Source organism: Gopherus evgoodei, chromosome 1 (genome assembly GCF_007399415.2).
Source record: "Gopherus evgoodei ecotype Sinaloan lineage chromosome 1, rGopEvg1_v1.p, whole genome shotgun sequence".
NCBI lineage: Eukaryota > Metazoa > Chordata > Testudines > Testudinidae > Gopherus > Gopherus evgoodei.
Window position 1 is genome coordinate 367,260,672 of NC_044322.1, and position 15,674 is coordinate 367,276,345.

The 15,674-nt window shown below is 49.7% G+C and overlaps 1 protein-coding gene across 1 annotated transcript in view; it reads left to right on the forward strand.

The window, feature by feature from the left end:
• Nucleotides 1-15,674, forward strand: part of SND1 (staphylococcal nuclease and tudor domain containing 1) — a 545,960-nt gene that overhangs the window by 174,656 nt on the left and 355,630 nt on the right. The window contains exon 11 of the mRNA XM_030538672.1: nucleotides 13,949-14,038. Within this exon, the coding sequence (XP_030394532.1) occupies nucleotides 13,949-14,038 (90 nt within the window). The remainder of the gene's footprint in view (nucleotides 1-13,948; nucleotides 14,039-15,674) is intronic.

Sequence of the window (15,674 nt, forward strand, 5' to 3'; positions counted from 1 at the left end):
TCACTTATTCATTTTTCTTGGCCAAAAATAAAAAATGCCCTGAGGACATTTCGTCCTCATAAAAACTTGAAATGGCGAGTTGGAAACCCATTGGGATTGACTGAAAAGCAGGGGCAACCTGGCTATAAAATGTTCACGGCAGGGTCTGCTGTAGTGCATGATGCACACAGAGGCCACGGTATACATTAAAAAAATATTTGGCACCAAGGGGCTATCAGTAAATGAGTGTTTGTGTTTTCTTTTCCGTTTGGCCATATCTGGGGCTGTGTGCTGGGCAGTGGGATCCTGTGGAAAGAATCAGCGCATGCGTTCCCAAAAGTGGAATACTGGGGACAGTCTGCTGTGCCTAGGTGTGAAAGTGCCAATCTCCTGACCTCTGCCTCCCAGTTCTCAATAGCTGCCAGCAGCCTTGCTGTGCTGTTATACAGACTGAACATGGGGAATAGCTCCTAAAATTAGACAGAATCTCTCCGCTTCTCAATAGCGACCTCCGCCCTCTTGCTAGCAGGACAATCAATGTTAAATCCTTGCAGTCCTGGGTCGCCTGTGCTGGTGGAAAGGGAAAGCGAGGGGCGAAGCAGCTCTGAAATTGCAATGCAAGCAGTGTACTGTATCAGAAGGCTGTCTGGGCTATTGGTTGTTCCATTGACTAGCTCTGCCCAAAGTTTCAGTGAGGTGATGGATGTTGCTGTAATCCACTGATCTATGGCGCTGGACTGTGACACAGAAGTTAGTCATCTCTGCTCCATGGGGTTAAAATGAGAGTGCCCCCGGAATGTGACCACGGGAAGAGGTGAACTGAGTGCATTTTTAAATACAGCCCGAAAGTCCCTTGGATTTGGAGGATAAAATGTGCCACTGGTAGCCTGATTTAGAACTTGGAGCACCGAGGCTGGCAAGGCGAGTAAGCAGCATTTGGGAGAAGACTTCATGCCTTGCAACAGCATAATTCAGATTAATTCTGAAGCACTGCAGGATTTATTGTGTGGCTTGACTAGAGAGCTGGCATGGGGCTGGACATTTTTTTGGCACCAGCTAAATAATGGAAACGCTTACATCCTCGCTGCGCCCCTTCTCTCTCCAAGGAGAGGGAAGAACGCTTGCATAATATATCGTCCACTCATGCAAAAGGGTTTACCCTGTGAATTGGGCTGTCTGCATTGCTTGCGGTGCATGAGACAGGGAGAGAGTCAGATTTTCATTTGGTCTCCAGATCTGTGGGAAATGTGGCAGTGCACAGCACTGGAAGGCTTTCATCTGGCTAGTCGCCTGTGTTTCAAATAATACAAATGTCTGATCTGAATATATTGACTCTTTAGCTGGGGCGGGGAGTCCCTCTCCATTGCTAGAAAACTTTTTTTGGGGTCAGCTGGTTAGTTATGAAATTGCAGGTTTGGATCCAGTTGATCAGACTCAAACTCTGGAAGGGGATGGAGTGGCATGTGCCATTCTCTTGGAGACTCCTACAGTCTCTCTCGTTCTCCATTCAGAAGAGCCTGCATTCAGATCTCCATTAGTTCTGGTTTCATATTTGGAAATTGTCTTTTTTGAAAGCAGTTTTCCCTTCTGTGCAAAAGATTTGTATTTATGCCTGAGCCTGAAAGGGGTTGGAGGGGTAAAGCGAGGTTTCTGTTTGGCAACCCTAGTTTTTTTCCTCCTTGCTTTCATTTGCTCATTTGAGCTGCACATTAAGTGTCTTTCTTTCAGCAAATTGCATGTCAGTTTAATATCTGTGTAGATGAGCCATTCCAGAACAAAGGACTCTGCAACCCTCCCGTCTTCCTTGAAGACCCTTTTCACCCTGCCTGTTTGTGTCTGGTTTCATGTGGTGTCAGAAGCGACTGTTGCTTTCTTATTTTAAAAGCATCATAAAAAAGAAAGAGCCATTTCTTTAGCTAGGTAACGTGAAGCACCAATTGTTTGTCCTAGATTCTCTTGTCCTGGCATTTGCAGGTGGCATCAGATTCACTGCTTGAGTAAGAAGCAAAAGCCAGTTTCCTGGCATAGATATTTGTAGTAGATTTAGCTGGTTTAGCAAAAAGATACCTCACATGATGGCAGTCACTGGTTTTAACCATGGCCCACTGATGTGGATGGGATTGGCTTCCTCAGTCTTCTGCTCCTCAGTTTAACAGGAGAGGAGAGTGGGAGAAGTCCCAGTGAGTAAATGCTCAAAAACCTTGACAAACCCACCAGCAGGAGCTATGGAACTAATCCCTCCTCCCCGCCCCCCCCGCCCCAGCATCATGTCCTTGAGTGCCCAGCGCTTAGCGCTCCAACGGGGGGAGTGGCGAGGTAGTAGTGTCCTGCTGGGTCTTGGGGTGCTGGCTTTTCTAGGTACATCTGTAGCCATCACAGCTGTGGTCCGAACTCCCACTCCGTTTTCTCATCTTTCCCAAAGTAGCCCCAGGCCTTGGGCCTGGGCAGAAGTTCCGAATGAGATGCGACCTGGGATGTGGAGAGGGAGAGGCGCAGAGGGCGCAGCCTGCTTGGGAAATAATGAACCGTATCAAAGGCTCATTCATTATGGAAAAACGTGGAATGAAATTGCTGTTGCGTCTTTGTTCACTCTCTCTCCCATCTGATTCATTTCCTGCTGCTCCTGCCTTATCTCATTCTTTTCAATTTATTCTTCTCTTAGGTTCCCTCGCTTCGGCAGCAAAGAGGCCCTTCTCAGGGTCCTCTGGGTTTGCGGTCTGGCCCCCGCCCCTTTCAAACACTGGACAAGTTCATTCTATTCCTGATTTCCATGTTGGGTCTTCATGACTAGATGTGTGTATTGAAGCAGTCCCTAGAGCCTCCAGTCCAAGACTGGACCCCAATGTGCTATGCACAGAGCGCTCCTACTGAGCGCTTGGTGTTATTTCTGGGGGCGGGGGGTGTGGCGGCAGCTTCAGCCCAGCCAAATGAGTTCCATCCTTCCTGTGTTCCCGCTAATGCCCTCGACCTGGGTGCCTGCTGGCTGGGGACATAGATTTGTCGTCTTCCTTAGCTGAGTTTTGCACTTCCCTTGTGGCATAAAGCAGCCACAGCAAAGCTCTTGGTTTGTGACCCTGTGGTCAGGTTGTTCCTGCTCCAAGCCCGGGTGATCTGTCCCTGCTGCATGTTGCAAGACTTTCACCTAGTGGTGTGATGCACGGTGCCATTGGCCTCCCCTTATATAGCTGAGAGCGGCATTGCCTGGGGTCCTCAGAGAAATCTTTGTCCCGGCTGTGTTAGAATAGCCTCACCCTACTGGCCGATGTCCTCTTACTCAGAAAAGGACTTGGACAGTCATCAGGCAGACACCTCCCACCAGCATTATTGGCCAAAACCCCTCCATCTCACAGGGATGAGGGAGAAGGCAGCTGGCTGTATTGGCTATGTACCCAGCCTCCCCAGACATGTCTCTTAAAGGGAGCAAGGTTCTGCCCTCCGGCTGGCAGCCTGTGATTGCTGCCACCGCCTTGCTCTGTACTTGTTCCTGGGACCTGTGCTGCTTTGTGCCAGTCACAGCTGGAGGCAGTGACACCCAGCTCATCCCTCCAGGAGCTGCAGCATGTTCACCGGGGCCCTGCCTATGTTTCAGTGCCCCGGGGCCGAGGCTTGTGCCATTGCTCTGCAGGCATGGCGGCCGGCTGCATTCCCCCGACTCAGACACTGGTGCGAGCAACAGGAGCGCTTGTTTGTAGGCCTGGCTATGGTTCAGCCTGGGCAAGGTGGCAGAGATGCCAGCAGGAAGAGGGGAATGCTTGGAGGAGCTGGACAGGCTCTTAGCTGCTCCCAGCATCTGCCCTCCAATGATCAGACTACAGCAGGTGTTGGACTGTTGCCAGACAGATAAGACCAATCAAACCCCAGCTGGTCTGACATGCAGGAATTTTCTTTGAGCATGGCTCACTGCTGAGAATGCATCGCACCAGTGCTCTGTGCACTCCGTGGACTGACCTGCCCATAAGGGGGCCAACTCCATGTCCTGAGTCCCCTGCTATTGTCAGGGTTTGAAAGTCTGGGGAGCTGGAGGCCCAGGTCTTTCTACACTTGGTCCTTACCTGTGGAACAGTCTGTCAGATGCAAAACCTCCCTGCTGGTCAAAGCTGAGAAGAAAGTCGGGCGTGGTGGGGAAATAGAGAACCTCTAAGTATCATAAGATACTAAACCCCATGAGAATGGGAACAGAATGTACTTCTGTTACTGTTCTTAATTTACTGCTTGTCAATGCTGTGGCTCAGCAGCACTTGATGCTCCCTAGGTGCCTAGCTGAGCTCTCCCCTCTTCTGTCTTCCTAATGAGTCAGTCCTTCCCCTTCATCACTTCTGCTCCGTGTTCCCTTCACTTTGTCTCTAGTGGTATTTGAGCACCAAGGTTGAGTGCCAGTGGGACTGAGGTGTCTCCAGCTGGGCTTGGTGTTCTGGGCAGTCTGATCAGCCTTCTCTAAGGCAGAACGAGTGTGCCACCTCCAACGATTTCTGTGCAAGGATTCCAACCAGTGTGCTGGCTCGAATTTTGTTAGCACTCTGCAGTCAAAATTCTCAGCGTGTTGGGGTTGGGAGGTGGCTGGCAGGAGTCTAACTTCTTGAAATCTTATCTCTGTGACGGAGCATTCGTTGCTTCTAGCAGAGTAGCTTGTTTTTCCCTCAATAACACTGACTGTTTTCCTGTGGCGTTTAGGTCCATAAAGGACAGCGCTGCTTCTTTTTGGTATAGCTGCAAAATTCTTGTAGAGAGAGAGAGCACCACATGGCTTGCTACTCATATAATGGCTTTTGAGTCTTCAAACACTTCAGTTGCTGCTGAAATCCATACAGTTAAAAGCTAATGTTTGGTTCCTTTTTAGCTAATAGTATCCTCGCAAGCAGTGGCAAATGATTTTTGAAATGGTCTGTCTGGGATTGAAGATGTAATTGAGTAGAAGAGCAGTCTCTAAAGAGAATCCCTTTTTACATGATGATCATGAAAATGCTGGTTTAATTTTTTGTGAGTTTTTGCAGAATGGAATCGAAGGCTGTGTGCTAGAGATAACGGGCAGAGTCCCTGCAAAGATATCACGTGCCTACATTTGCTTTGGTTCTTTTCTTCCCCCCCCTTTTTTTTTGCTACAGTAGAACTGTTCAAGTATTGGCAAGTCACCAGCAAATATTTGTAACCATGACTGTGCAGTGAACCACTACGTTTGTCAAAAAATCACTTTAGTGGGCACCATGAGTGAATGAGATGCACCAGGAAAGGTGAAATCTGCTTGTGCAGCTGCTGCCTCCTGGCCCAGGGAGCTGGGTTCGATTCCTGGTGGGAATGTGCATATAAAATTGCAGCTCTGAGCTGCTGCTATTGGGAGGATTTTTCTAGCTGCCTCCCCTTGCCTGGTAACTCAGTTTGGTCTTGCCAGCTCAGCATGGCCGGTTCCTGGGAGAGCTCCAAAGACAGCCAGCAGGAAGTGATGGTGGAGCTTCAGTAATTGACCCTCTTCCCCGAGTCAGTACTGAACAGACTCCTCGAATCATGCTGGGGCATGCTCCTATGCTGCGGGAATGGTCTTATGGATGAGACGTGAGCCAGAGTTCTTGACCTCCGGTGCAAATCCTGTGACTCTTCCTTCAAGGGTTGGTGTGTTGGGCTTGGGGTCAGAACCAGTTCTGGCATGGGCAAATCAGTTACTCTACATCCCTCTTGCAGCTGTAAACTGAGCACAGTGTCCAAAAGTGCATGGCAATGCTGTGTGATACCCAAGGGGAGGAAGTGAACATCTGCTGCATTCTACCTCAGAGGTGGCTGCATTTCCACAGGCTGCAAAATGGCCTCAGTTTGGGTATTCTGTAAGGGGCTTTGATAGAGCTCTATAAATGCAAATGTGACCTTTGGGATGATATCTTGCATCACCCAGCCAGATAATGTGGCCAGCAGTTCTGAATAGCTGTTGCCATGGGTTCCAGTGTTTAAAAGGTCACCTCTGCTATGAAGTCTTGCTGGCCAGAGAGGAGCTGTCCCTCAGTTGGGTGCTCATTGCATCCAGTCCAGGCCCCCTTTCTCAGCTCCGTGGCCTCGCTTTGAGGAAACTGCTCTGTCTCAAGACCTGCCCTGCTGCTTCCTGCCTGTGGCATGAGGCTGGAAGGAAGCGATGCTAGCTAGCAGTCTCTCGCCATTCTGCCACTGCACATTGGGAGAAGGGGAGGCCATGTTGTCATGTCACTACACAACTCTGGTTTCTGATGTGGTCTTTATTTTCTACCTATCCATATAATCCATGTGCCTTAATTGGGGAAGCACTACACCACCACACAACAAGCTCTTGAGAACCTCTGCTGTGACCTACCCCTTCCTGTAAGAGAGGAAGAACAAAACATAAGAATGGCTGCACTGTGTTGGGCCAGTGGTCCGTCTAGCTCTGTATTCTGTCTTCCGTCAGTGGCTAGTGCCAGGTGCTTCCGATGAAGTGAACAGAACAGGACAATTTGTCGAGTGATCCATCCCTGCTATCCAGTCCCAGCATTTGGCAGAGAGAGGCTTAGGGATACCCAACACGGGGTTGCATCCCTGACCCTCCTGGCTAATAGCTATTGCTGGACCTATCCTCAATGAACTTACCTAATTCTTTTTGAACCCAGTTATGGTTTTGGCCTGCACAACATCCCCTGGCAACGAGTTCCACAGGTTGACTGTTGTGTGAAGAAATCCTTCCTTCTGTTTGTTTTAAACCTGCTGCCTGTTAATTTCATTGGATGACTCTTGGTTTGTGTTTGTGTGAAGAGGTAAATAACCCTTCCTTACACGTTCTCTAAGCCATTCCCTCCCTCCTATCCCCTCTCAGTTGTCCCTTTGCTAAAATGAACATTCCTAATCTTCTGACTCTCTCCCCACGTGGAAGCTGTTCCACGCCGATATCAGATTTGTTGCCCTGCTCTCTACTTTTTCCAATTCCATTATAGCTTTTTTTGAGCTGGGTGACCAGAACTGCATGCAGTATTTGAGGCCTGGTGTACCATGGATTTGTGTAGTTGTGGTATTTTTCATCTATTCCCTTCCTAACGGTTCCTAACGTTCTGTTCGCTTTTTTGACTGCTGCTGCACATTGAGTGGATGTTTTCAGAGAACTAGCCATGAGGACTCCAAAATCTTTCTGGAGTGGTAAGAACTAATTTATACAAAGTGATGGGTTTTGTATAATTGGGATTGTTTTCCAGTATGCATTACTTTGCATTTATCAACATTGAATTACATCTACCATTTTGTTGCCCCGTCACCCATTTTAGCAAGATCCCGTGGGAACTCTTTGCAGTCAGCTTTGGATTTAACTCTCTTGAATAATTTTGTATCCTCTGCAAACTTTGCCACCTCGCTGTTCACCCCTTTCCCAGATCATTTATGAATACGTTGAACAGTAATGGTCCGACTACGGATCCTTGGGAGACCTGACTATTTACCTCTCTCCACTGTGAAAACAGCATTTATTCCTACTCTGTTTCCTATCTTGTAACCAGTTATTGATCCATGAGAGGACTGCCCTCTTATCCCATGACTGCTTACTTTGCTGAAGGGCCTTCCATGTGGGACTTTCAGAAAGCCTTTGACAAGGTCCAAGTACACTCTATCCACTGGGTCACCCTTGCCACATGTTTGTTGACCCCCCCCTTCCGCCCTTAAGGAATTCTAATAGATTGTTGAGGCATTTCCTTTTTCAAAAGCTGTGTTGACTCTTCCCCATCAAATAGTGTTCATCTCTCTGCCTGATAATTCTGTTCAGTACCAGGCAAACTGGTTGAAACTTAAGTTAGGAGGGGCCTGTCTCTTCTGTTACAGCCTCGAACTCCTGATGGGACTGCTGACCTGAGGGTGGAGTTAGACACCCATCGAAAGCCTTGGCAGCCCCATGCCCAAGTGACGGTGTCTGTGTCGGGGGAAGGCAGTAGCAGCGTATTGTCGAGGGGATGAAGCCTGCTGCCCTGTCCATGTTCTATAGCATGGAAACCCCTAGGTATGCATGCAGCGTGGCCGTGCAGCTCACTGCTGGGCAGCCTGTGGAAGATGTTCCAAGCCATGAAGGGACTGGAAGCCAGCCAGAGGGAGCATTGTTCCTGCAATATGTTGCCTTGAGCTCTGGGGGAAGCTCTTGGCACTGGGTCGCTGTGAGAAGGCTGCAGCTTGTATTCGCTCAGAGCTGGTGCCATTGGGAGGCCTGGGCAAGGAGCAGCAGCTTCCTTCCCCAGCAGAGGGGGCAGACAGGGAGTAGCTTGGGTTGCAGGGGCACGCGGGTGCCAATCCACCTGAACAGACCTGTCCCGGCAGGATGAGTGAAGTGAGAGCCTTCTCACATAGGGGCAGAACAATAGAACAACTGAATCTGGGTCACAGTAGATCACAGTCGTGGGTTGCTGGGGGTTATGAAATGTCCCTATTTGTAAACATCAGTGTGGTTTTCACTGTAAGATCTTCATGTACAATAAAGTCCTGGTCTACCTCTGAAAATAGCTTCATAAACAAAAAGTAGCTGCACTTGATGTGCCTTGGCATAGACATCTGTCCCTCAGCCAGTGCGTGCCCCACCTCTCCCCAGCAGAACCCACCTCCTTTGTGCTGGCATCTCTGTGCAGAGGGCCCTGGGGCAGCATCCTTGGGCAGAGTGAGGATGCCTGCAGTTTGCACCAGTCTTGTGCTCAGAATTAGGGTTGGCAAACTGTCATAAACAGATAGCTAAGGGTTAATGTTCTTTTACCTGTAAAAGGTTAACACAGGGAACCAAACACCTGACCAGAGGACCAATCAGGAAACAAGACTTTTTCAAATCTGTGTGGAGGGAAGTTTTGGGTGTGAGTCCTTTGTTCTTGGTCTGTTCCTTTTCTCGTCTCTGAGAGTGATCTTTCTAATCTTCTGTTTCCAAGTTGTAAGTACAAGGATAGTAAGACAATGGGTTTATATTGTTTTTTTTGTATTTACATGTGTGTAGTTGCTGGAATGTTTTAAATTGTATTCTTTTGGAATAAGGCTGTTTATTCACTTTTTTTTCTTAAGCAATTGACCCTGTATATTGTCACCTTATTACAGAGACCATTTTATGTCCTTTTTCATTCTTTTTATATAAAGCTTTCTTTAAGACCTGTTGGAGTTTTTCTTTAGTGGGGACTCCAGGGAATTGAGTCTGCAGCTCACCAGGGAATTGGTGGGAGAAAGAAGTCGGGGGGGAAATCTCTTTGTGTTAGATTTACTAAGCCTGACTTTGCATACCCTCTGGGTGAGGGGGGAGAGAGGTTAGATCTCTCGGTACTTGTGTTTCCAGGACTGGAAGCAGGGAATCTCCTAGGGCCGTCCAGGGAGGGGAGCCTGGGAGGAAGTAACAAGGAAACAAGGGGAGGGGGTTATTTCCCTTTGTTATAAGACTCAAGGCATCTGAGCCTGGGGGTCCCCCAGGGAAGGTTTTGGGGAAACCACAGTAAGCTAGGCACTGTATAATTCCTAGCTGGTGGCAGCGATACCAGGTCCAAGCTGGTAACTAAGCTTGGAGGTTTTCATGCTAACACCCATATTTTGGACGCTAAGGTCCAGATCTGGGAAAGAATGTTATGACACAAACCACAGCTGATTAAGGGGGTGCGGACTCTTCTGGAGTTACCCCATTACCAGGCTGCTTCTGGTGGCTGGAATCACATAAGACTTCTTTAATTCGAGGGTCCGATCCTCCCACCCCAGCTGAGGGCTGGACATGGCTGATGTTCCGCAGTTGGCTGCTGCTCTGAACACTGGCCCATGTGAGGACCCGGAGATGCCTGTCCCACACTGGAGCTCCTACTCAGACCCTGCAGCATGAGGCCTAAATGCTGCTACTCCCCCCCCGCTGCAGCCCAGCCAGTGCCTGGTGGACCCCAGAGTGCCGAGAGATGGGCTAGTCCAGCAGCATAGTGCTGCTGTTAGACGTGCTGCAATGTGTCCATCCCATGGCCTGGACCTGCATACAGTGTGGAGAAATAAAACCACATGATGGCAAACTGGACCAATGCTCATAGACGAAAACCCTTCTAGATTCCCCCTTATGGTCCCCCCGCCCCCCAAGAAACTGAGGCTCCGCCTACACTGCTGCCATCTACTCATCCTCCTTCCCTCCCACCTTTCCCCCAAGAGAGCCCAGGAGAGCGGGTAACTCTCTTGTACTGAGACTTTAAGTACAAGTTCTGGTGGCTGGAATCACATAAGACTTTAATTCTGGGCTCTGGGGACCCAGTGAGAGAAGTGGCTGGTCCAAGGTTGTGGTGGAGTTAGGAATAAAACCCAAGAGCTCAGATTTGCAGCTGCTAGAGACCGTTCCCAGCCTGCATTGGTTACAGGTGACCACCTAGTCTCTGCCCTTCGTTCCTAGATAGAATGCATTAAACTCACTCCTGTAGCGCCTGTTATCATTGTCATAGGGAGCAACTCCACTCCATGAATCCCAGAGCCCAGGACGCTGCCTTACCTGCCATGAGTGTGACGCTGGGGGCTGGAACCCAGAGACAAGTGAGAGTGGCAGGCAACAGCAATGGGGGGCAGGGTGATTGCACAGTCTTACAGGTGAGCTGCGTGCACAACTGGATCGACCAAGTAACTCCTCATTTCTTTGACTCTTGTTTCAACCTCTGCCTCTGTTTCTACTTTGGCCTGTTTCTGTCCGTGCATTTGATTTTCCTCAGCAGGTGCTGAGCCAGTCGTTGAGAGGCTCAGATCCTAAAGATTTTGCTCTTGGGGTTGCATCTTCTGTTGGGTGAGACATTCTCTGGTGTTTAATGTCAATTCCTTAGGCTGCAACAGAAAATCCTTGTTAATGAGCCAGCATCCGCTGTAGATTGCAGACTTAGGGAGGTCAGAGGCCTGTGTCAGGGTTGTATGTTCTAGGATGAAATAGACAGTGTAATAGTTCTTTTCTATCGAGTTGGAGGTTTGCTGTAACTCCAAGCCGTGGGCTGGGAGCAGTGGGCAGGCTCCAGCCTCCCAAACGGCACCTGTTCGCTTACATTGTCTTAGACAAATTTCTGCTGCAAAGTAGCCACAATTCTGAGTGTAAGGGGAAGCCTGCAGCAGGGATCAAGTCCTGAGCAGACTGAAGCTAAGGAGCTCTAATGGCTGTAATAGGGAGCTGCACTGGTTTACCCCAGGGTTCTCAAACTGAGTTGCACCACAACCCCCCCGACAACAGAGTTGCCACATGGCATGTGGGGGGGGGAGAGCCTGAGCCCTGTTGTCCCATGTGGCGGGGATGGGACGGGACATGGGGCAGCAGCATGAGCCCTGTCACCCTGGGTCAGGGTGGAGCTTGTGCTGACCTCCAAAAGAACGACTGTACTGGGTCAGACCAAAGGTCCATCCAGCCCAGTATCCTGTCTGCCAACAGTGGCCAATGCCAGGTGCCCCAGAGGGAGTGAACCTAACAGGAAGTGATCAAGTTTGAGAACTGCTGGTTTACCCATTAATGTTTCCAGGTGATTCTGGTGCTTGTGGGTAGTATTGGGCCCTCCTATGCACAGCTCTGGTCTTGAACCCCCAGTAATCCTTCCTCCTGCAGCAATTCCTGGGTGCGATTCTTTAGCCTGTGCTAGGTAGATCAGAAAAGCTTTATTTTTATTGATATTACCATAGCACCTCAGCGCCCCAGTCATGGGCAGGACCCCATTGTGCTAGGGGCTGAGGACAGACAGCCCCACAAAGCTCACAGTTCACCTAAGATGAGGCAATGGATAAATACAGATGGGAGTACAAAGAGATGGTAGTGATCAGCATGGCGGACCGAGGTCTCCGTGGCCTGTCAGGTTGTCTGACCCATCGCTGTCACATCTGACGCATCACACTCTGTACTGTATTTATCCTCTCAACACCCCTGTGAGATAGCGCCACGCTCTTACCCCGCTCTCCACGTGGTCACTGAGGCTCGGGGCACACAGTGACTTGCCTGACGGGTCCCAGGAAGTCTGGGGTGGAGCAGAGACTGGACCCCTCTTCCTCTGACTAGATGATCATAATGGTCCCTTCTAGCCTTAAGGTGACTGGTGTGGGCAGTTCCAATGCAAATGTCCCCACCAGCTGGCTTTAAGCTTTGGGTCGAAGGGGGAGACCCCCTCTAGAACTGAGGACCGTGCACTTTCCCTGACCCTGGCTTCTGAGCCTGCCCGTGACTCGGTGTTGGTGGGGTTCTGCCAGTGGAGGTTTTGCCCACTGGGAGCTGAGATGAGTGTGTGGGAGTAGCGCTCACAGCAAAGATTTAGGAAAGTTGATGGACTTTCATTCACTCCCTGAACTTCTCCAGGTCCAGCTGCAAGGGGGCGTTAATAGTGCCTCCCAGCCATTCACTGCTTACTAGCCTTGCTGATGCATTTGCATTCAGATTTCTAGCTTTCCCCTTAACTAACTTAGTTTGAACTCCCTGTTGTCCCCCCAGCTCTGACTGCGTGGCAGCTATTTTGGCTGGAAACTTTTTTTCCTCTTGCTCTTTGAAGGGTCTTTATCACCACAAGATGCCTTAAGCAGCTGGTAGACAGCGGTAACTGGTATGCAGTGAGATGCCCTGCAATTCCTTTTCATTGGTGTCGCGTCCCAGGAGTGCTATTAATCACTAGCCGATAATGAGCTTGCCTAATGAGCAACTTTTCCACCCGAGCCTGTGTGAGTGGAGGACATGCACTGACTTGCCAGGTTACCTTAATTAAGGAGCCCTTTTTGGTGGGGAGGTGAAAACAGTATGGGTGGGAACGAAGGTGCTGTGTGCAAAGGCTTCTTAATGAGAGGCCTTCTGATTCCTTCCCCTCTCCTGCCCCCCGTAGGAGATGCTTGGGGTGCTGTGTAATCTGGAGCTGAGACATGCCGGGCTGTAAAGCCTGGATGCAGTGCGCTCCAGCCTTGCAGATAAGTGTGAAAATTTGCACAATTCAGTGGGTTCCTGCGATAAAACTGGCCCCCCCCACCCTTTTAATCGTTGAGCTGCTGTTGTGTTCTCCTGAGAAACCAGTCGAACCTGCCGTTCTGTTGAGAGGCTGCTCCAAAAGGCAAGGAGCTCTGAGTCTACTAGTGCTGGAATCGGAGTCTGATGTGGGTACAGGCTGAAGGGTGACCCCTGCTTAGCTGCCAGGACTGATGGGGCTTTGGTGGGCTGGGGGCTTCAGATGGTGTCACAGTGCATTGCCGTTCATCCCTGTTCTAGCCTCTTGCGCTGTGCATCCACGCGGAAGTGCCTCTTGCAGGGTCTTGGAGCGTTGACCAGCAATGGGCACTGTATCTGTGTGTGTGAAATGGGAGGCTCGTGTCCCTGTGGGAGCAGACCTGTTAATGAGGAGGCTACCAGCCACCAGTCTGGCTAAGCAATGATTGAAGGCTGCGGCTGGTCATGTGATCTGCAGGGGTAAGCCCCCCGGGGCAAGAGGGGCTGGAATTGGACAAAACGGAGTAAAGGCAAATGGAGGCTGAGTATCAAGAATAACCTCCTGATGATGAGAGCCCAGGCTGAGGAGCAGTCTCGTGGTGGGTGTGGAAGGTCTCTGTTTGCATGGGAAACTGTAATGCTAAAGTGGAAGAAGTGCTGCTGGGGACAGTCCTGTGCTGGCTTGGAGGGGTGAAGAGAGGATGAGGGTAAATTGTGATCCTTCAGATCTGCTTCTTGGGACTTGTCTACATGATAAAGTTGCCCAGAATAGCTCCCTGTGTAGACACGCTCTGCTCTGGAATACCATCAGTTTATTCCATAACTGCTCCACTTTGGAAGTGCAGTAATTATTCCAGAATCACGTGTCCACATGGGGAGCTTATTCTGGAGCAGCGCTTGCTCAGTAGCTATTCTGGTTAAATTCACGGTGTAGTCAAGCCTTTATGATCCAGGATCAAATAGCTAGAGCCCCTGTTTTCTGTGCTGCTGCTTGAGTGCAGTCCCTTCTGCTGCTGAGGGCCTCCTGTGCAGTGCGCTGGCTGGCTGCACCTTCGCTTTTTGCTGCTCCCAAGCTTATTTGGGTTTTCCTCTTCATTGCAGGACAAGAACCGGAAGCTGCGCCCACTCTATGACATTCCATACATGTTTGAGGCTCGGGAGTTCCTGCGGAAGAAGCTCATCGGAAAGAAGGTAAGAACCTGGATCAAGATTTAGAAATTGCTTGTTGGAGCAACCTGCAGACCAGCTGGCTAGAGCTGCCATCTCCTGGGACCTCATGGGCCGAGCAGGCTTAGACCAAGGAAAACCCAGTTGCTACTGGAAGAAGTGCTGAAAATATGTTGGGTAGCGCTCTCCATGACATTGTACAAAGCTGATGCCTCCGTTAGGTGTGTGTGGGGGGTGCTGTGCTGCTGGAGCTGCTGCTCCTGGGAATGAGGGGGGAACCCACCCCATGGCGGCTGTTCAATTTCACAGTAGCTTTATCCTCCTCTTGTTCTGATTGTGTCCCAGGAGAAGTTTAGGGAGCAGAATAGAATTCCTGTTCCTCCAGCTGTCTGGCACAACCGCTGTTGGTGCTTTCCCACTCCAGACACTGCTGCACGTGCTTAGGGGATGGTGAAGAATCCCAGCCCCATAAGCGCTTGAGAGTAGAAGGTGCTGGCGAGAGATACGGTAGTGCTATCCTTTGTTTTAGGGGTGGGAAGAGGGCTTCTTGCCAAAGAAATGGCCCCAATGCTAAACAGAAGCAAGCAAGCTCCCTTTGAGCTCTAAGGTTCTTTAAAATGCACAGGCGAAGAACTAGCCTCCTGTTCCTGTGTAGCTGGCTGCATGCTGTGCAGTACTTTCCTCTGTCCTTCGAGTTTCGCTTTCAACCATCTGCTGCAGTGAACATTGAGAGGTCTGGGCTACAGTCCCAGGGCACGTCCTTTCCATGTCACCGGAGCATACGTGGATCTACACCCCAGCGACTGAATGTGGCTGGGAAGGTGGAAGCTATCCTGGCTTTCTATGACAAGATGCATACAGTGTTAATGTTACATGATTCAGCATTCAGCCTAGAGATACTGGTTCTATTTTCAGCCCTGCCACTGACCTGCTGCCTGACCTTTTGGCAAGTCAGTTCTCTCAGTGCTTCTGTTTTTCCTCCCCACTCTGCGTTGCCTGTTTAGCTGATAGTCTGCAGGGCAGGGACTGTTTCTTACTGTGTATGTACAGCACCTAGCGCAATAGGGGCCTGATCTCATGTGGGGGCTCTGAGCCACCACAGTGCAAACATTGAATACCTCCACCTCTGTCCCCGCGTGGTGGTAGGATCCAGTCCTCAGTTACGTTAGTGTGTTCTATTTCTACGGTACCAGGTAATGTCCTTATTTCCATCCCCCTCTAGTTCCATGTTTTCCTGGCCTGTTTTTCTGTGCTGGTTTAGAGCCGTTCTGGGGAATGAAGAGTATAATATGCACTTTACTACCGATGCACATGCTCAGGATGCAATTTTCAAATGCATATAAAATGGTCAAATAAATCAATTTTCCTCTGTAGCAAGGCAGCTCATTGAGGACTATTTCCATGCCTAATTGCATCTTTCCATTTCAGAGACTTGTTTATATATTAAGAAGACTTGCAGGGTTTTTTTAAGTGGCGAAAAGTCTGTTGCTTGTCTCCTTCAGGAAATGGCTGTAGGGAATTTGACCTCAAACCTCCAGATCTCTGTGCCAATGTGAGCCTAAAAGGAGGTTTCATCCAGTAACTGGCATTTGGAAAGGATGGTGATAGGGTGTTAAAGGGAATTGTCCAGCAAGATTATCTGTCCATGGCCTAGTTCCTG